Source organism: Oncorhynchus masou, chromosome 29 (assembly GCF_036934945.1).
Source record: "Oncorhynchus masou masou isolate Uvic2021 chromosome 29, UVic_Omas_1.1, whole genome shotgun sequence".
Taxonomy (NCBI): Eukaryota; Metazoa; Chordata; class Actinopteri; order Salmoniformes; family Salmonidae; genus Oncorhynchus; species Oncorhynchus masou.
The window spans coordinates 44,183,713-44,206,164 of NC_088240.1; the positions used below are offsets into that span (position 1 = coordinate 44,183,713).

Here is a 22,452-nt window from a genome sequence, read left to right on the forward strand (position 1 = left end):
TTTCTGGATGGTCTCGCAACAACAAAAACATCTGGGTGGTTTTTCTTTGGATTTTCTCCTACCATATCTATTGTGTTATATTCTCCTACATTATTTTAACATTTCTACAAACTTCTGTGTTTTCTTTCCAATGGTACCAATTATATGCATAACCTGGCTTCAAAGGCCTGAGCTACAGGCAGTTTACTTTGGGCACGTCATTCAGGCGGAAATTGAGATAAAAGGGGCCTAACCCTAAGAAGTAATATTTTCAGAATTGGTGGGTCCCCTGCGGGATGGTTGAGCTATCGTAGGCTAATGCGATTAGCATGAGGTTGTAAGTAACAAGAAAATTTCCCAGGACATAGACATATGGCAGAAAGCTTAAATTCTTGTTAATCTAACTGTACTGTCCAATTTACAGTAGCTATTACAGTGAATGAATACCATGCTATAGTTTTGGAGAGTGCACAGTTTTGAACATGAAAAGTTATTAATGAACATATTAGGCACATTTGGGCAGCCCTGATACAACATTTTGAACAGAAATGCAATGGTCCATTCGATCAGTAATACACTTTGCACATGCACTGCTCCCATCTCGTGGCCAAAATCTTGCACCTGGGCTGGAATAATACATTATGGCCTTTCTCTTGCATTTCAAACATGATGGTACAAAAAAATGTTTGTTTTTTCTTTGTATTATCTTTTACCAGATCTAATGTGTTATATTCTCCTATATTCCTTTCACATTCCCACAAACTTCAACATGTTTCCTTTCAAATGGTACCAAGAATATGCACATCCTTGCTTCAGGGCCTGAGCTACATGAGTTAGAATTGTGTATGTCATTCTAGGCAAAAAAATAACAATTAAAGAGTCAGATCCTTACGGAGGTTGCAAAGGAGGAGAATGAAGAGGAGAAAGCGAAGGAGGATGAGGGAGATGAGGAGGAGGATGATGATGATGAGAAGGAGGATGAGGAGGAAGAAGTGAAGGAGAAGGATGATGAGGAGAAGGAAGAGGAGGAGGAAGATCCGGACTCCCACCTCCCCTGCCAATATTTCTTCATTATATCTAAGTCCATGGATCCAGTAAGGGCACTTTTAAACCTGGAAAAATCTCCAGTTGTTTGCTTGTCTGTCAGGCACAAATGTACTTGCTGCCCTCGCATAGCAAATGGGTTAAGATGTGACTGTCTATATTGTTGGGATGATATCCAGCCACTGTGGATGATCAAATTAATTAGCTAACTAATCGTCCGTCGTTAAACCACTCAAGCAACTTCATTCATTCCGAAGAGGATATGAGTCATATTGCACTAATCTAAGTGATTTTCTCACAGAACCATAGCTGTTTATTTAGATAGATCAACACTTACTGTTCTCTCTATGTTGTCTCTGTACTGCAACATACAGAGGCAAACAGAGTTTCTACATTTGTTCCATATGCTTTGTGATTTTTTGGAAGAATCACTAGGCATTGGAAAAGTTCAGAATATGATCTGAAGACTTCTATTTATTTTATTTTTTTCACCTTTATTTAACCAGGTAGGCCAGTTAAGAACAAGTTCTCATTTACAACTGATATACAACCTATCCCTCAACGTAACCAAGACTAAAGAGATGATTGTGGACTACAGAAAAAGGAGGACCGAACACGCCCCCGTTCTCATCGACGGGGCTGTAGTGGAGCAGGTTGAGAGCTTCAAGTTCCTTGGTGTCCACATCACCAACACACTAGAATGGTCCAAACACACAAAGACAGTCGTGAATAAGCCACGACAAAGCCTATTCCCCCTCAGGAAACTTAAATGATTTGGCATGGGTCCTGAGATCCTCAAAAGGTTCTACAGCTGCAACATCGAGAGCATCCTGATGGGTTGCATCATTGCCTGGTACGGCAATTGCTCGGCCTCCGACCGCACGACACTACAGAGGGTAGTGCTTACGGCTCAGTACATCACTGGGGCTAAGCTGCCTCCCATCCAGGACCTCTACACCAGGCGGTGTCAGAGGAAGGCCCTAAAAATTGTCAAAGACCCCAGCCACCCCAGTCATAGACTGTTCTCTCTACTACTGCATGGAAAGCGGTACCGGAGTACCAAGTCTAGGACAAAAAGGCTTCTCAACAGTTTTTACCCCCAAGCCATAAGAAACCTGAACAGGTAATCAAATGTCTACCTGGACTATTTTCACTGTGTGCCCCCACCCCCCAAGCCCTCTTTTACGCTGCTGCTACTCTCAGTTTATCATATATGCATTGTCACTTTAACTATACATTCATGTACATACTACCTCAATTGGCCCGACCAACCAGTGCTTTCGCACATTGGCTAACCGGGCTCTCTGCATTGTGTCCCACCACTCTCTGTTCATTATATTTGCATAGTCACTTTAACCATATCTACATGTACATACTACCTCAATCAGCCCAACTAACCGGTGTCTGTATGTAGGTTCGCTACTGTATATAGCCTCACTACTGTTATTTTTCACTGTCTTTTTACTGTTGTTTTTATTTCTTTTACTTACCTATTGTTCACCTAATACCTTTTTTTGCACGGTTGGTTAGAGCCTGTAAGTAAGCATTTCACTGTAAGGTTGTTTTCCTGTTGTATTCAGGCGCACATGACAAATAAACTTTGATTTGATTTGACCTGTCCAAGATAAAGCAAAGCTGTGCAACAAAAACAACAACACAGAGTTACACGTGGGATAAACAAACGTACAGTCAATAGCACAATAGAAAAATCTGTATACAGTGTGTGCAAATGAAGTAAGGAGGTAAGGCAATAAATAGGCCAACAGTGGCGAAGTAATTACAATTTAGCAATTTACACTGGAGTGATATATGTGCAGATGAGGATGTACAAGTAGAAATACTGGTGTGCAAAAGAGCAGAAAACCAAATATGGGGATGAGGTAAGTAGTTGGTTGGATGGGCTATTTACAGATGGGCTGTGTACAGCTGCAGCGATCGGTAAGCTGCTCTGGCAGCTGACGCTTAAAGTTAGTGAGGGAGATATAAGTCTCCAACTTCAGTGATTTTTGCAATTTGTTCCAGTCATTGGCAGCAGAGAACTGGAAGGAGAGGCGGCCAAAGGAAGTGTTGGCTTTGGGGGTGGTCAGTGAAATATGCTGGAGCGTGTGCTACAGGTAGGTGTTGCTATGGTGACCAGTGAGCTGAGATAAGGCGGAGCTATACCTAGCAAACACTTATAGATGACTTGGACTTGAGCCTGGATTGTGTTGGAGAGGCTTCCATTAATTAAAGAACACCCTCTGTGTTCTGTTAGGCAAATCACATTTTATTGGTCACATACACGTATTTAACAGATGTTATTGGTAATTCTCGATCCACAATATTGCAAGGGATGTACATATATTTTTCCAGCAGCAGATTATGATCAATAATGTAAAAAGCTACACTGAAATCTAACAAAACAGCTGCCACAATCTTTTTATTGTAAATTTCTCTCAGCCAATTATCATTCATTTGTTGTGCCGTTAAATGTACAAGTGCCGTTAAATGCCCTTCCCTATAAGGATGCTGAAAATCTGTCGTTAATTTGTCTACTGTGAAATAGTATTGTATCTGGTCATACACAATTATTATATTTTTTTTACTAAGAGTTGGTAACAGGCTGATTTTGAGCCAGTAAAGGGTGCTATTTTTCAGGCAAACTTTCCTGTAGGCTTAGATTGAAGAGATGGCAAATAGGACTCTGCAAAAGTGACCCTTAAAGAAGGATCCAGAGACTTTTTTTTGCGATTTCACTTGTTACATGGAAAAATTACTTAGAACAACCGCCTAAGCAACACTGTTGAAAAAATGGAGACTTTGATCAAAATACTCGAAGAACGACTTCAATACCACAGAGGTGGAGTTTTTCTATGACTGTTTCAGAGGTTCAAGACAAAAGAAATGCGTTCATGGAGGTGAGGCATAAGTGCCTGAAACGGGGAATGAAATACTCGTTGCAATATCCTGCCGTGTTCTGGGAGGATGATCATTATGTCGTTTTACAGACCCAAAAAGAGGCAAAGAAGTGTTTCATGGATGTCAATGAGGCCGAACAAATTGAGTAGCGTGGTAGGTTATGGAAGTTCCGCATGGTGGCAGTTGATCATCACGGATGAACATTTTTCTCTAAGGCGATAAGAACTTCCCATGTTGTGAGCACAGTGCCTTGCAAAAGTATTCATCCCTATTACGCTCACTGTCCTCAAACTCCCTATCATAAATTAACCAAGGTGCAGCGTGGTAGGCGTATATTGTCTTTAATAATAAATGTTCCACCAAAAAACAATAAACAACTCAACGAACGTAAAGCTTGTAGTGCAAACACATACAACACAAAAAGACAAGATCCCACAACAGAAAGTGGGAAAAATGGCTGCCTAAGTATGATCCCCAATCAGAGACAACAATAGACAGCTGCCTCTGATTGGGAACCATACTCGGCCAAAATCACACCCTGACCTAACCAAATAGTGAAATAAAACGTCTCTCTAAGGTCAGGCCATGACAATCCCCCTTGGAATTTTTCCTATTTTGTTGCATTACAACCTGTAATTTGAATGGATTTTGATTTCATGTTATGGACATACACAAAAAATGCCAAAGGGGGTGAATAGATTCGGAAGCCACTGTATGAAAGATGACCGTAAAATGTATAATTTTGCCATTTGATTTAGAATTTTAGGACCTCTGTACGTATAAAAAAAATATAGAAATGTATTATTTGAAACATTGAATTGGCCTTTACCGCTATAGCCCATAGAAATGCATTGAATAACACATTGGTACATGGAAAAACATACAGTGTCTATCTGAGAGATATAAGAAAACCCAGGAAAAAATTTAAACATTTGACACTTATTTGGTCATGTTATTGTGGCACATTATACCCCTATGCACTTTTTGTGATTTTTACCTTCAGACTACTCCCCTGAAGCAGAACAACCGACACCTTAGTGTTTGTTTGTCACTCCAACGGTTCGGTCTTAACAGTCGGTTTGTGAGAAGACCTTTTTGAAATGAGAACATCCGTGACAGAGTTCAGACGACTGCTGTATCGCTTGTGTATGTCGTAGAGCCAAACAACCGGCACTGGCATGTTTGTGATACTCAATTTTCAATGGTGGTGACATTAGTCTGTAGCTCACACGGTTCTGGACTATTTTCTTTTACGGATCCGCTCATGTGTACGAAAAGGCGGCTTTCACAAGCCCCATGTTATGGAATAGGCACAAACTTTATATAGCAGAAAAAAATAGGGGATTGAGCTGCAGCCACTACAAGAAATTCTCTAGCATAAACCATAGACATTCAAATCAGTAGGTAGTGATAGCCCCGACGTTATTCACATATTCCTATGGAAAACTCACAATGGTGCATGAAGCAGGAAGTATTTGAATTGCTGAATGGGACTGAAGGGCACCAAAATACTGCTAAGTATCCTTGTGAAAGGGGCCGTAACTTGCAAAGGATCATGGCCGATGTAGTCATTTTCATCTTGCCTCAGACACATGCAAAGATCAAACGAGCCTTCTTGTAGCCTGCCGGCCCGTGATTGGTCTCTGTCAGCACAAATGTTTTAGTCAGAATGGATCACTATTTAATTAAATATCTTGACTTGTAGCAAACTTTTAAATAATTAATCATGGAGATCGAACTTGATCATAATAAACTAATGTTAGAGCCCAAAATGGGCATTCCCCCCCAAAATTGCGTACGTTCTGGAAATCGTAATTTACATAGGCTTTCTAGGACAGACAAGGGCTTTTGGTACTGCTAGGTTGCCTACGCAGTAGCCGACCAGCAGAGCTCTTGACTTCACACTCCAGACCTGACACTGGGGGCCTGGCCTAAACACACGGAAGCTATTCAATATTCACAATGACTTCACTGTGTGACGCACAGGTGCATCAATCAACTCTAGGGCGTTTTTAACCACACATTTGCTTACAGGTTCTATAACCTGTTTGTACTACGTAACAATAGTGGTGTAACGACCACGGAGCGATATCTAGCCACACAATACGGGAGGTTCAATCAGATAGACTCCAGTTATAGACGAGACAGGGAATGAATTGGTTGAATAATCAGCTTTAATTGCTTTCTAATTAGTAACTGGACCTGTATTATCCTTGACAGGAGAAAGTAATACTCTGTCTGGGGGCTCTGTTGTACTGTCTGTGTATGTGTGTGTGGCATGGGACCAGGCTGTCCAGACGGTTCTTTCATAATATACAGTGTGAGGAAGCAGGAGCGCCCAGCAGGATAGCAGAAAAACAAACAGACCCAGAGCCAGAACATGAGTGTGTTTCGCCAAGCATGTATGATAATGGTGAATGCTGGTGATATACAGTGTGTGTGTGTGTGTTGGGAGTGAAGGGGGGATATGTATATGTGGGTGTGCACAGTTTGTGTACCTTTTGTGTGCCTTGACAACAAGGTATGACTACAAATGTTTTGACTTGTATGTGTGTGGTGTGTGTTTATGGCATTAGATAGATACTAGATACTGTATTCAATCAAAGACCCACAGCACAACAACAAAAAAACACCAATCAACATTCATTGACAACTACCATTATGGAGGCTATAACATTTGAACGTTTTACAGTTGTATTCTATTGCTGTTTCACGGGCACCAATCCATGCTGGCCAAATGCCAATGTTCCAGGTGACTGGCCACATTAGAATGAGGAAGCCATGGGATAGGAAGAGCCAAATCCGGGGATCGATTGCCTCCACAGGAATTTGGAGCAAATAGAATAGCAGTCAGCATGGTCTTCATGGCTCTCTGCTAAATGTAACATTTGGACATGGTATCAGCTAAAAGGTCACGCGGAAGATAGACTTAATCGATTCTCAAAGAAAGCTCACTCAGCCTTGCTATTGTCTTTGATTTTTATTAAACTGACAGAAATGTAATAAGGTGTGTGTAAAGAAATGTATTTAAAAGTGGTTCATTATGCTCAAGGGCAACAAACTGCACACTTTAGTAATTTGTGTGTAACTGCTTATGATCCTAGTCATGAATCTTCCATTTGATAAGGATGAAATTAACCAATTGGTTGCACTGGGTTATTTTGAATATATTATAGCCTAACACAAGTCCCCCGTTGTTTTGAATTGAAGAAAACTGTCATTTAGTACCCTTTCCTCAAAAGCAGTAGGGTAGTGAAGACTTTTGTGTTGTGTGGACCATGAACTCTTGGCTTGGTTTGTGAGTAGCAGATCAGAGAGCCGTGTTCTCATCACCTTTGTATGTATACTGCACCTGCGGGACTCTAATGCTGCACCTGCAGGACTGTATTAGTCTAATGTGAACCAGTGGACCCGTGGATAGCGCCAATAATGATCATCCACTGAAAAGTGTAAGCATGGCCTCTTTTGTCTGTGTCTATCCGATAGAGAGCTCTTAATGTGTGGTGTGTTTTGCTCTGGCTCTTTATTATCTCTCCACTGGCTTTATTCTCCATCTCTCTTGTTATCCTGTTTCTCCTCTTTATCTCTGTCCTTCCCACTCTTCCAATCACTATCTCGTCCCATCTACCTCTTTTTCTTTCTTGTAGCCTCTCTCTGCTCTCTCTCTCCCTCCCTCAATCACTTCCTTCTTTAGCTCTCCCTCTATCCTTCTCATAAGCTTCAAGTCATGTGCTTGTCTTGTTAAGGGTTATTGTGACAGGCCCCTGGTTGATTTTCCACACAAAGTGGTTAAAGGTTTTTGCCATGAAAAAAAAAAAAATTGGTTCTCATGGTTCTTTGGTATTCAAAAATATCTCCACAATCATATAAATTAACTTAATTTATTATGCTCCATCAAAAGCATACAAAGAGTAGTGCATTTCCATGTCCCACAACCCCTTCAGCAGTCTAACTGAGACATATGCTATGCTCCAGTCTCATATGTATGGAGAGTAATGTGCGTGTGCAGGAATGAAGCACGAGAGCAGCGTATACAGTACAGTGTGCAGGCTTTTCTGCTGAGTGCAGTGGCCTGTCCAGCCTGTATTGGGTTGACCTCTGCTATGGCTAACATGCTATGGTCACAGTGGCCTGCTCATGGATTGGCCTCTGCCTGGAGACAAGCTAATATGGCTTACGGTGACCGGTGGAAGTGGGCCTGTGGCCGTCATGGTTCGTCGTTCTGCTTGGGAAAAATCTAAATTGAAGCTGGTAGCACAGATTGGAGCTTGTTAATGGAAAATGTATTGTTTCACTGGTCTGTGAGGTGTTATGGCTTAGGGTATTGATACTTCACATAGATCAATATGCATACTACTGCGCTCTACACTCTCATGCTCTGAGTGCGTTTTCCAACCACATTCACTTGATTTTGTTCTTGTGAGGACGAGAGTGTGGAGCACGCATAAAGCAATACATTTGAGAAGCACTCGCACTCCCCCTACTTCCTCACGCTTCGCCTCCTCATTCATTGGACCTTCTTCCAGCCAGTAAACTAAACAACACTAAACTAAACAAGATATACACAAAGCAACCGTATTACTTCATAACTATCAGCAAGCTATATGTGAATCGTAATAATGTAGCTAACCATAGTTTACCAGGCAAAAATGACCTAAAACAAATATTATGCAGGACAGATGTCAATTCTACTACTAGCACTAGTAGCTAGCCAGTTAGCCTTATTGACTTATTATGGGCTTGCCATCTACGGTACGTAGGCAGGTAAACATGAACAAACAGAGTACGCATTTGAGAAGTGCCCTCCGTGCTCTTCGCATACTTTGATATGGACTCATACTCCGACCTTTCCGTGCTCCAATTTTGAGTAGTATGCGTCTCTGACATACCTATCTATCGTTATAGATAAAATTGACATTTGACAAGAAAATAATTACAAATCAAGTTTACGTAGCTAACAAATAGCTGCTATGGAGTACTAATGACTGGCCTAAAAAGTAATTTCATTATTTGTCTATAGAAATTATATGGCCCAAACCGTGACAGTTGAATGAGAAATTCCTCTCGGGATTATTAAGCTCATTTTCAATTAAAGGCCAACATGCACAAGAACAACTTGGTCTGCACAATACAAATAGCCAGAGAAGCAGATCTATTATTGATGGTCAAATTATCACAAACCCCTTGGTTATAGTAATGTAATATGGTGAGATATTTCATGCATAGTCATACAGTCAGAAAATTGTGCTGTTTTTGTCAACATTTTCTTACATTTGGACTAGTGAAAATTTGTCCAGATGTGAAAAAGGTTTGAACACCACTGGAGCAAATACAGATTTAATAGCTTTGTTATTCATGTATTCGTCCTCAATATTCTTTGAGGGGTTTCCATTTGACTTACCCTATCAGTTTTCTGTTTACCCCTTTAGGCATGTATTGTCTAGAGACATGTTTGTAATGAATAAAATATACATACTTTTTTTGCCTCTCCGATGTCTGTAACTCGAGCTGTGGATCTTGTCAATTTCGATTTCCTTGAATTGATGTCAATTGGGAAATCGGTGCCCATCGACACGTTAAGTTTGAGTTCTTGATGCATTCAAGTAAACACTTTCAGGAAGTTGTATCTTCAGGATGCATTTGTTGGTGTGTAACTAAGCATTATTAATTTAGAGTTAGAAATATGGTTGAGTGTGGATATTGGACATAATGTATCTTCAACACAGTACTAGCATGTGCATAGGTAAGAGAATAGTTAGACTATAATATTCCAAACTCACTACCACCCAGGGTTGGAGTTTAACCTCCACTGTTACATCTACTCCTGCCATGCCCTCTACTGCTCATCTCGTGTCTCATTAACCTGCCACCCCTCCCCCAGTGCTCTCTCCCTCTCTCTCTGTGTGTGTGATTGTGTGGGCAGAGATAGGTGTGCTGAGTCAGAGCAAACCCTCACAGCTGCAACCTGTTCCATAATCAAGACCTCTACAAATAGTCAGCCCTGCCACTTCCACACTGCCAGATCGTAATCTCTGCTCAGTCAGTCTACGGTTCTATCCGTTTGTTACTATTTTGATCCTGTTATCCTGTTGAGCTTGTTTTCCTTGCCTGGCACGGTTTTCCTCTCCGCTACAGTTCTGCCCGCTCTGACTCTGGTCCATGTCTCCAGTCCCACGGCTCCTCATCCTGCTACTCTGCCCTGGATTACCCACTGTACTGCTCCCTTGGATTCCCCTCCTGACCTGATTACCCTGTCCCAACCCCTCTCGCTCCAGCCTCAGCCTCCGCACCTAGTTTCCTGCAACCCGCCTGAGCTTCCCCTGGCCTGCACTCCATCTTCCCCCTGTGTTTCAATAAATACCTTGGTTACTTCATCCCAGTCCCCTCATCTGAGTCTGCTCTTGGGCTTCTCTGTTCCACTCCGCGTAACAGTACGATCAGTAAGGATGCGGTTAACCGACTCCTGTCCCTCCATCAAGGCCCCCATAGTGTTGCTGAGATGGTATGTGAGTTCCACACCCTCGCCGCTGAGAGCTGCAGAAATGGTAGCCCCTTCAGGGAGCATTCCAGAACGCGCTCACTGAAACCATCAAGGACGAGTTGGTGTCCAGGCATGAGCCTGATAGACTCGATGAACTCATCTCTCTCGCAATCGGCATCGACAACCGTTTCAGTGAGCATTGGAGGGAGAGAGTAGGTAGGGTTGCATGCACCATAACATCTGTTCAGCACCTTGTTCTCCTTCTTCGACTGCATCCCCTTTCCAAGGATCTTCCTGATCCTGAATCCATGCAGTTCGGCCGGACCCGTCTCTCTCCAGAGGAGAGGCAGAGGCGAATTGGCACTAGGAGCTGCCTATACTGTGGCCAGGTTGGTCACTTTGTCTCCACTTGTTCCCTGCGTCCATCAAAAAAGGGGGCTCGGCAGTAGTGGGGGGTGTACTGTTGAGCCAAATCGCCTGCCCATCTTCCCCCAGACCCTTGCTTGAAGGCAACCTTGTCTGTCAGAGCCATGCTTTTTCTCTATCTGCTCTCATCAACTCGAGCGCCGACGGGAGCTTCCTGGACCGAGGTGTTGGGCCTGGACACTGTCCCACTCGGATCACCCCTTGATACCAATGCTCTCAACGGACAGCTCCTCGCCCGTGTCTGAGAGAACCATCCCTGTCATCCCGGGTCTCTCTGGAAACCACCAGGAAAAGATCAGTTTCCACATAATCAACTCTCCTTTACTCCCCCCTGGTTCTTCGCCATCCATTTTTAAAGCTACACAACCCAAAGATTGACAGGACCGCCGGAAAGGTAACCACTTGGAGTTCATCCTATCTCTCTAATTCTCTACATTCTGCCCTTCCCCCTCCCTGCCTTGTCTGTGCCCCAGTTCATTCCAGAACCTCCGGACCAGTCATCAGTTCCTCCAAAGTATCACGATCAAGCTCCTGTGTTCAGCAAGCACCATGCCCTGTCGTTGCCGCCTCATCGGCCGTACAACTGTCCCATTTACATCCAGCCTGGAGCTCCTCTTCCCAGTAGCCGGTTATTTAACCTCTCTTGCCCCAAGGAAGAGGCTATGGTGAGGTACATCCAGGATTCTCTGGCTGCGGGACTCATCAAGCCATCTTCCTCCCCGCTGGGTGCTGGGTTTTTCTTTGTGAAAAGGAAGAATAGGTCACTGAGGCCGTGCATAGACTTCCGTGGGCTGAATAATATCACAGTAAAGAACAAGTACCATTTGCCACTCATCAGCTCTGCTTTTGCCCCCCTCCATGGCGCCATGGTGTTTACCAAACTCGACCTCCGGAATGCCTATCACCTTGTCCGCATAAGAGATGGGGACGAGTGGAAGACTGTGTTCAACAAACCACTGGGTCACTTTGAGTATTTGGTCATGCCTTTTGGTCTTACTAGCACCCCGGCTGTTTTCCAGAACCTAGTCAATAATGTGCTGAGGGATGTGATTGGATACTTTGTTTTTGTCTATTTAGATGAAATCCTGATTATTTCCAAAGACCCTGAGGCTCGCCAGCAACACATTCGCCAAGTTCTTCAACGGCTGTTGGAGAATAAGCTTTTTGTTAAAGCTGAAAAATGTGAGTTCCATGCTGCCTCAGTGTCTTTCCTCAGTGTCTTTCCTCCAACCTGAAGCAGCTACAGCGTTTCCTGGGGTTTGCACATTTTTACAGACATTTCCTCTGCAACTACAGCCGTCTGGCTGCACCTCTCACCCCTCTCACCTCCACCCCATTCCACTGGACTCCTGAGGCTGAGGCAACATTCCTGAAACTCAAGTGTCGCTTCACCTCCGGTCCTTAGCCTGACCCAGGACTCCATTTAATTGTGGAGGTGGACGCCTCTGACACCGGGGTAGGTGCTGTTCTGTCTCAACGTTATCCTTCTGATCAGACGTTCCACCCATGTGCATTCTTTTCCTGTAAGCTCTCACCTGCAGAGAGGAATTTTGACATTGGAAACCGGGAACTCCTGGCAGTTAAGCTGGCTCTTGAGGAATGGCGTCACTGACTGGGGTGCTCTGTCCCCTCCCTTCATCGTGTGGAATGACCATAAAAACCTGTCCTACATCCAGACCGCCAAACGTTTGAACTCCCGGGAAGCCAGATGGGCCTTGTTCTTGGGTAGATTCAATTTCACACTCACTTATCGCCCCGGTTCAAAGAATACCAAGCCTGATGCCCGCTCCCGCCAGTTCACCATCGACAATACGGGTACCGAGCCAGAAGCCATTGTGCCATCCACCTGCATCAATGCCGCCTTTGCCTGGGAGATCGGGTCCCGTATCTCAGCCTGCTCAGTTTGTGCTTGGAACAAAACCTCCACTAAACCCACTTCGGGCCGCTGCACCGTCTTCCCATACCCAGTTGCCCCTGGTCACACATAGCTCTGGACTTCATCACTGGCCTTCCCCCTTCTGACGGTAACTCTGTCATCCTCACCATTATTGACAGGTTTTCTGAAATGGCTCACTTCATTCCGCTCTCCAAGCTTCTGTTCTCCAGAGAGACTGCGGACCTGCTAGTACCCCGTGTGTTTCGTCAGGATGGCATTCCTATTGACATTGTTTCTGACAGGGGACCCCAGTTTACCTCCTAGTTATGGAGATCCTTCTGTTCAGCTCTTGGTATCAATGTCAGTCTTTCTTCTGGATATCATCCCCAGACCAACGGCCAGACCAAACAGGCCAACTAAGAGATGGAGAATGCCCTACACTGCATGACATCTGCTAACTCTTTCTCCTGGAGCACTCAGCTACCCTGGGTTAAATATGTCCACAACAACCTCACCAACACCTCATCAAGTATGTCACCTTTTGAGTGTGTTCTGGGTTACCAACCCCACTTGTTCCCCGCCCAAGAGGTTGCGCTTCCCTCTGTCCAGTACCATCTGCACAGTTGTCTTCGTACCTGGAGGAAGGCTCAGGCTGCCCTTCTTTGTGCCCAGGCAGGACCCAGTCCCAAGCCAACCATCGCCGGGTCTCAGCCCCAGTCTACACCCCAGCTCAAAAGAAATGGCTCTCATCAAAGGACCTGCCATTGAAGGTGGCATCGAAGAAACTTTCCTTCCCGATTCATTGGTCCCTTTGAAGTTGACCGTGTCATTAACCCCTCTGCTGTGCGCCTGAAACTCCCAGCCTCTCTCAGGATCCATCCTACCTTCCATGTATCCCTGATTAAACCTGTCTGCTCCAGTCCCCTGTCTCCTCCTGCAGCAGTTCCTTGAACTGCCACCACCCCAGTGCTCTCTCTCTCTCCCTCTGTGTGTGATTGTGTGGGCAGTGACAGGTGTGCTGGAGTCAGCAGATCTCCACAAGCTGCAAAATAATCAAGACCTCTACAAATATTCAGCCCTGCTACTACCACACTGCCAGATCGTAATCTCTGCTCAGTCAGTCTATGGTTCTATCCGTTTGTTACTATTTAGATCCTGTTGTGCCTGTTTTCCTTGCCTGACACGGTTTTCCTCCCCGTTACTGTTCTGCCCGCTCTGACTCCTGGTCCATGTCTCCAGTCCCATGTCTCCTCATCCTGCTACTTTTACCTGGATTCCCCACTCTACTGCTCCCTTGGATTCCCCTCAGGACCTGCTAACCCTGTCTCAACCCCTCTCGCTCCAGCCTCAGCCTCCGCACCTGGTTTCCTGCAACCCGCCCGAGGTTCCCCTGGCCTGCACTCCATCTTCCCCTTGTGTTTCAATAAATACCTTGGTTACTTCATCCCAGTCCCCTCGTCTGAGTCTGCTCTTGGGTTTCCCTGTTCCACACCACATAACCTCCACATGCTAAACTGTCAGCTTAGTCTACTTTAGTTTGACGCTTAAAGCGTATGATAGATGTGCTGAGACCATAACTCATGGTTTGTGCACCAATTATAGCATAAACATAACACACCAGGCTGTTGCCAATTATCTAAACCTATACTGTATGTTTGACATTAAAGTTTCTCTGTCTTGAGTTTTTGAAGACCCATTCCTGACAGTTGGTAGATTCAAACTAAACCTTTACTTCATAGTTCCCCCAGGGATAAAGTGAAGGTTAGCTTGCTGCTTCACAGCCATGATTACTGTATGACTTTGCCTCATTGTGCATTCACACTGTGGAAGAATTCTGTTTGTAAATGGAAGAGCAACCTGCTGAATGACGTCTTTCAAATAGACTCAAGTCTGCACAAAGAACATGTATGAGCCAAAGCCAACAGGAACTGTCATTTGCATGTGGATTTCTAGATAAGCAGCTGAGTATATACTGGTAATAAGAATAGTGTAAATAGTTATGTCTTGTAGAATCTACAACTTCATGTAAGTGTTTGTCAGCAAATTGTTAAACTAAATTGTTCAACTATGTATTTCAACACTTAAGGTGTTAGACTGTTTAATACTTATTTGTTTTTATACTTAAAAGTGTTCCAATAAATTAATGAGGATCGTAACTATGTGTGCGGGAGTTATTCTTTTACAATCAAGCAAATTGTTGCCACTTTGTCCTGCAGTGTAGAATCTATTTAGCAGTGTTTTCCCCAAAGAGGTACATACAACATTAGCCAGGTAGGAATGTCTCAAAAACCTGTGCCTCATCATCACAGAGGATTTCTACAGTCTGAGAACTACCAAGAAAATGTTTTGGTACTTCTTATTAAAATCCCATTTAATTTATTTTGGCAAGGATAATGTTTAGTCATAACAATGTTTTTCAGCAGTTGCCTTTATTCTGGGGTTTTCTTAAAAAAATAAGTGCCTGGCACAGTTACACTTCAGTTACACCCAGCTAAGAAAGCCCCATTAATGAAAACATAAATCGGATAAAAATACATATATCCCTGTTTAGGTTTTTCTTCATTTGTTGTATAATGTTTTTCATTAGAATGGGTACTGTTGTAGTCTGACATTCAATAAAATGAGCAAGGAGACAGTAAGAAAGTTTAATTACCCTTTAGGGAATTTCTCTAATGGACCCCTCACAGTGTCGACCCATACTGCACCTCTTACACTCTCAGCTCCACTTTACTGTGAGACAGGGCTGAAGAAAGTAACTCCACACACCATCATTTCTGTTTTCCCTTTTTTTGAATTTCACAGCATTTCAATTTCAGTCCTCAATTCATAATAGTAGAATGCTGATATGAATATAAATCAATACAAATTATTTAAATGCAATTTGAAATCACCTTGCCCTAAGGACTAGCTGGCAGTGTTTGTTTTTTTACAACAGCACAGACCTGTATTTTTTTAACAGTGCACTTAATCTCAAAGGGCTGTTTATGTCTTAGTATAATTAGCATTATAAATCACCAGGGGAAACTAAATCAGTTAATGTAAAGAGACAGCACAAAAATGTCCAAAAACACCCAACAAAAGGCATTGTTTCTGAGTATTCTTGAAAGCATATCATTGCATCAACGCTGGTTTAGATGGCAAAGCAAACCCAATCTACACAAAAATATTTGCATTATTCAGTAGTCCACTGACCTGGGTTGAAATACTATTTTGGGTATTTCAATGACATTTCAGAGTAAGTACGGTATTTGGATATTTCATTTAGAATGCAAGTAGTTGAGTATTGGAATGTATTTGGAAATACATTTGGAAAGTAAGGCATGTACACTGAGTGTATAAAACGTTGATGTTTCCATGGCAGACTAACCAGGTGAATCCAGGTTAAAACTATGATCCGTTATTGATGTCACCTGTTAAATCCACATCAATCAATTGAGACATGGATTGTTATGTGTGATATTCAGAGGGTGAATGGGCAAGACAAAATATTTAAGTGCCTTTGAACGGGGTACGGTTTTCTCGCTCAGCTGATGCCTGTGTGTATCTAGAATGGTCAAAGGACATCCAGCCAACGGCAGGCCAGTGGTCGAAAATGGCTCTTTGATGAAAGAAGGCAAAGGAGGCTGACATGAGTTGTGCAGAGCAACAGACGGGCTACAGTTAGTCAACTGAGTGTCTAGTTTGAGAAACAGACGCCTCACAAGTCCTCAACTGGCAGCTTCATTAAATAGTACCCGCAAAACACCAGTTTCAACGTCAAGAGGCGACTCTGGGATGTGTGCCTTCTAGGCAGAGTTGCAAAGAAAAAGCCATATCTCAGACTGGCCAATAAAAAGAAAAGATTAAGATGGGCAAAATAACACAGACACTGACAGAGGAACTCTGCATAGAAGGCCAGCATCCCGGTGTCGCCTCTTCACTGTTGACGTTGAGACTGGTGTTTTGCGGGTACTATTAAATGAAGCTGCCAGTTGAGGACTTGTGAGGCTTCTGTTTCTCAAACTAGACACTATAATGTACTTGTCCTCTTGCTCAGTTGCGCACTGGGGCCTCCCACTCCTCTTTCTATTCTGGTTAGAGCCAGATTGTGCTGTTCTGTGAAGGGAGTACTACACAGCGTTGTACAAGATCTTCAGTTTCTTGGCAATTTCTCGCATGGAATAGCCTTCATTTCTCAGAACAACAATAGACCGACGAGTTTCAGAAGTAAATTCTTTGTGTCTGGCCATTTTGAGCCTGTAATCGAATCCACAAATGCTGATGCTCCAGATACTCAACTAGTCTAAAGAAGGCCAGTTTTATTGCTTCTTTAATCAGAACGACAGTTTTCAGCTTGTTCTAACATAATTGCAAAAGGGTTTTCTAATGATCAATTAGCCTCTTAAAAGGATAAACGTGGATTAGCTAACATGGTTGCTGATAATGGGCCTCTGTGTGCCTATGTAGATCATCCATAAACATTCTGCTGTTCCCAGCTACAATAGTCATTTATAACATTAACAATGTCTACACTGTATTTCTGATCAATTTGATGTTATTTTAATGTACAAAAAATGTCTAAGTGACCCCAAACTTTGAAAGGTAGTGTATATGAAGTCTGGTGTGACGTTTGCAATCCTATTGCTTTTAATCTTTGTTATTATTTTGTCACAATATTTTCAACTTGTGGGTCTTTAATCAGCAGAGGACTCTCCAGATTTTCCTGGTTTTAATTTGACTGAATTAACTGTTTGATACATGAAACTAGGTAGTACTGAATTGAGTGACGTGTTGTCATATGTAAGTAGGGGGGCTACTTTGACCCAAATTACTTAATAGAATTCTATGGGAAAGCCATTCATTCCTGGTGCTTTTCTCCATGCAACTGTTTTAACAGCATCTAATATTTATTCTTGGGTGATCTCTGTTTTTATTCAGTATTTTTGTCTGCTGATAATTGCTTCAGAATTGTTGAGTCTAAGAAGGCTATAGGAACAGTCCAACTGTTGTTTAATTCTGATTTATATACATTTTCCTAGCTTTTAAAATTGTCATTGTGTTGTTGTTTCTAATTACCGCTTTGTATCTTTATCTTTAAAAAATTCAAAATTATTACTCGTTTTGTGGGAGCTGCAAGATATCTATCAGGTTTATTTGCCACACTCAGTGTATTTTAAAATATGAAATATTTAAACGCCCCATGCATTTGAACCCAGGTCTTCTAGGTGGTATTTGAAATAATATATTTGTAAAAAAGTATTTGAAAATAGTTCTTGCTATTTATAGGAAGTTATTTGAAAATACTTTCAAACACTTCAAATAGAAGTAGCTGATTTAGCCACTTTATATGAAAATACACAGAAAACAAGTATTTAAATAACAAATACTTAATATGCATATATTTTAACCCAGGTGTGGTCCACTGCCCCCTACTACCATTATCGAATATTCTTAATTACTTTTTCTCTTTCCTTCCTTCCCTCTCTCTCGCTCCCCCTCCCTCTTTCTCAGGTTTAATCGTGGGCTCCCTTACCGTGTGCTGGCTGCCCAACCAGGTGCGTCGCCTGATGACTGCCGCCGTGCCTAAGTCCAGCTGGACCATGTCCTACTTCCGCAACTATGTGGTGCTGCACCCTGTGGCCGACACCTTCTTCTACCTTAGTTCCGTGCTCAACCCCTTCCTGTACAACCTCTCTTCCCGCCAGTTCCGACAGGTCTTCGTCCAGGTGCTACGCTGCCGCCTCACCATCGAGCACGTAAACAAACGGACTCTGAGGAGCTTCGAGGCCAACTCGGCCCGCTCACTGCGGCCCCTGCTAAAGTCACTGCGTCGTGGTGGTGGCAACAGGTCTACTCAGACTCAGAGCAAGGAGTTCAAGATGCCTACATTCACTACCTTCCATAGTCCTAAGGACACCTCACCTCGCAGCCCTGAGGAGGCCCTCCCCACAACCGATGAATCACTTTCAAATTCAGTCGGAAAGGGAAACATCCCCGAAGAGACTGAAATATAGTTTATTGAAAATACACGTATGACAGTTGTTTTGACTTGTGCTCTAACATGCTTCTTGGCTGAGGTTATGAAGTAGAATTGACGTTGTGAGTCAATACAGTCCAGAAAGACTTCTAGGTGACTTTGAAAGATTATCCAAAAGAGAGACACTTAGCTGTGTTCAGTATTACAGTATTCAATTCATCGGAGAGGGATACAGGGTGTCATCCAACTCAGCCACAAGCTGATTTGTCAGAGAGGTGCCTCTACAGACATAATATGTGAGGAGTCTAACATACAGTAATACATCCAGTCAAAGAACAGCCTGGACATTTTTACCAATTTCATCTCATACTGTACATTGTAATACCTGGAACACTGGAAAAGCTTGATATTTGAACAGTGTTAATTACAGTGATTTGTTTCCATTACATGAGATGACACTTCTCTCGGCCCTACTGTAACTCCTATTTTCACAGTCACTTAAGATGCCACTGAAAACTAAGCTCAACACTATTCATCATGACATGTGTCCAAAGTATACTTTTCCATTCATTTGTATGGCATCCACTGACAGAGTTGACCACTTCCTAAATTGGACCCAGTGCATATGATTTGATCTCAAGACAAATGTAATTTATGTTTCATCACTACAGTATGTATCAGCATCATTATTTTAACATTAAAAATGGTCACTTCCTCTGTTGTGTTATTTGTGTTTTTCTTCATCTTTTGTCTCTGTACTCCATTTCATCTAATGTACAAATATACCTCATCCAGTTCATCTATAAATGTACATATTACCTTCTAGTGCCCTCAGTTGGCCAGTCAACAGCTATGTTTCCATTAACTTGTCCAGTGATTTTTTTGTTGACATTTAGAAAGTCTGCATAGAAAATACATGTGACAATTGCCTGTTACGGTGCGTTTCCAATTAACTATCTTGTGTCAATAAAAACAGCTGTACATAGTGATGTCACACCTAAAAAACTTTTTTTTAGCAAAAACCTACATTGTCGAATAAAATGTGGTTTAAGTGATTCTATTACACATTTAGGCAAATAGCGCATTAATAATTTGGCGACAGCCAGTATGCCCTCCCACCTATCTGTTTAATTTCTCAGGTAGGCTTGCAAAAGCCAGCAACATTGATCAAATTAAATAATTTACTAATATTTGCCATATTATAATAACTATCATGTGCCAACGTACCTCCACCGCCCATGCCATGGTGAAATGACACTAATGTAGATCTGAAATAATTGGATGGTAAAACTTGCCAGCAGGGCAAGAAAAGCAAGGCAAAGCAATTCAGGCCTTTGTGAAAGTCAGGACAATCCTTGTCCTGCAAAGAAACATTAATTTTATGATATTTTTTGTTGTTGCTGCAAGCAGTTGGCATTTAGAACTAAATGTGGAGTGGAGCTTTAAAGTAATGCGATGACATCATATGCCCAGCATACAGTACTCGTCAAAAGTTTGGACACAGCTATTAGTTCAAGGATTTTTCTTTATTTATACTATTTTACACATGGCAGAATAATAGTGAATACATCAAAACTATGAAATAACACATATGGAATCATGTTCTAACCAAAAAAGTGTTAAACAAATCAAAATATATTTTATATTTGAGATTCCTCAAAGTAGCCACCCTTTGCCTTTATGACAGCTTTGCACACGCTTGGCATTCTCTCAACCAGCTTCACCTGGAATGCTTTTCCAACAGTCTTGAAGGAGTTCCCACATATGCTGAGCCCCTGTTGGCTGCTTTTCCTTCACTCCACGGTCCAACTCATCCCAAACCATCTCAATTGGGTTGAGGTCGGGGGATTGTGGAGGCCTGGTCATCGGATGCAGCACTCCATCACTCTCCTTCTTGGTCAAATAGCCCTTACACAGCCTGGAAGTGTGTTGGTCATTGTCCTGTTGAAAAAGAAATGATAAGATCAAACCACTAAGCTCAAACCAGATGGGACGGCGTATCGCTGCAGAATGCTGTGGTAGCCATGGTTAAGTGTGCCTTGAATTCTAAATAAATCACTGACAGTGTAACCAGCAAAGCACCTCCATGCCACCACGCCATCACACCTCCTCCTCCATGCTTCACGGTGGGAACCACAAATGTGGAAATCATCCGTTCACCTACTCTGCGTCTCACAGAGACAGAGTGGATGAGTCCAAAAATCTCAAATTTGGAGTCATCAGACCGAAGGACAGATTTCCACCGGTCTAATGTCCATTGCTCATGTTTCTTGGCTCAAGCAAGTATCTTCTTCTTATTGGTGTCCTTTAGTAGTGGTTTCTTTGCAGCAATTCAACCATGAAGACCTGATTCACACAGTTTCCTCTGAACAGTTGATGTTGAGATGTGTCTGTTACTTGAACTCAATGAAGCATTTATTTAGGCTGCAATTTCTGAGGCTCGTAACTCTAATGATATTATCCTCTGTAGCAGATGTAACTCTGAGTCTTCCATTCCTGTGCGGTCCTCATGAGAGCCAGTTTCATCATAGCGCTTGATGGTTTCTGCGACTGCACTTGACTGACCTTCATGTCTTAAATTAACAATGGGCTGTTGTTTCTCTTTGATTATTTGAGCTGTTCTTGCCATAATATGGACGTGGGCTTTTATCAAATAGGGTTATCTTCTGTATACCAACTCTACCTTGTCACAACACAACTGATTGGCTCAAATGCATTAAGAAGGAAAGAAATTCCACAAATTAACTTTTAACAAGGCACACCTGTTAAAATTGAAATGCATTCCAGGTAACTACCTCATGAAGCTGGTTGAGAGAATGCCAAGAGGGTGCAAAAAGCTGTCATTAGGGCAAATGGTGGCTACTTTGAAGAATCTCAAATTGAAGATATATGTTGATTTGTTTAACACTTTTTTGGTTACTACATGACTCTATTTGTTATTTCATAGTTTTGATGTGTCCACTATTATTCTACAATGTAGAAAATAGTAAAAATAAAGAAAAATCCTGGAATGAGTAGGTCTGTCCAAACTTTTGACTGGTGACAATCAGCATTTATTTAAAAAAACACTGTTTCCATCATCATTATAGCAATAAGGAAAGTTCAGCAAAAGTTAAATACACCCCTGTCAAATGGATAAAAATGTTGTCGATCTATATCTTCCGTTTCCATTACACATAGCTTGCTTTTGTCAAATAAACTTGGGTCATTGGTTAACCTGCCTATTGTCTATCAAACATGTGGTGCACCTGACTCACTCGATAAACATATTTGTCAGTATCAATACCTCATTTCAGTCAATGTCTTTAGACCTCAAGTTACTGTCCATATTAGGACATTTTCTAAATACGGTGTCCATGTTAGGAAAGTGTCACACATCCATTAAAGATATGGACACCGTACAGGCTGGGAAACCTTTCACTGAAACACAGGCTGAGTCCAAAAGCTGGACCACAGTCTTGAGGAGACCAAACCAGCCAATCATAGGCTCTGTCAGCAGAATATGGAGGATGGGTGCAGGAGGAAGGGAATAAAAATGAGGGCGAGGCTGTGTGGTGGGATTAGAGACGAGGCAGCAGAGGGAACTCTTTTTCTGGAACTCTGTTTCTTCTGACGCGGTCCATTACAGAGGGGTGTGTTGCAGCAGCTGATGCACACTGAGTTGAGTTTCCCCGTGCAGAACTGCTGGTAGCCAGAGGAGGCGATGAGGCAGGCACCAGACGAGGCACAGGACTTGCGGTAGTGTTTTCCTGAAAAAAAGGACAGAAACATTGCCATTAGATACTGTATGCC

The 22,452-nt window shown here is 42.6% G+C and overlaps 3 protein-coding genes across 4 annotated transcripts in view; 2 read left to right on the forward strand and 1 right to left on the reverse strand.

Moving 5' to 3' along the window:
• Positions 1–18,283, forward strand: part of LOC135519887 (solute carrier family 35 member F5-like) — a 99,876-nt gene extending 81,593 nt beyond the window's left edge. The window contains exon 17 of the mRNA XM_064945090.1: positions 18,195–18,283. The gene's annotated coding sequence lies outside the window, so the exon portion shown is untranslated. The remainder of the gene's footprint in view (positions 1–18,194) is intronic.
• The window catches only part of LOC135519889 (G-protein coupled receptor 39-like), a 57,083-nt gene extending 37,708 nt beyond the window's left edge, over positions 1–19,375 (forward strand). For both annotated transcript variants that reach the window (XM_064945093.1, XM_064945094.1), the window contains one exon: positions 18,195–19,375. In XM_064945093.1, the coding sequence (XP_064801165.1) occupies positions 18,195–18,697 (503 nt within the window). In that variant the 3' untranslated portion in view covers positions 18,698–19,375. The remainder of the gene's footprint in view (positions 1–18,194) is intronic.
• A 2,205-nt stretch (positions 19,376–21,580) lies between these two features.
• The window catches only part of LOC135519890 (ly6/PLAUR domain-containing protein 1-like), a 58,726-nt gene continuing 57,854 nt past the window's right edge, over positions 21,581–22,452 (reverse strand). The window contains exon 3 of the mRNA XM_064945095.1: positions 21,581–22,409. Coding sequence (XP_064801167.1) covers positions 22,153–22,409 — 257 coding nt within the window. The 3' untranslated portion in view covers positions 21,581–22,152. The remainder of the gene's footprint in view (positions 22,410–22,452) is intronic.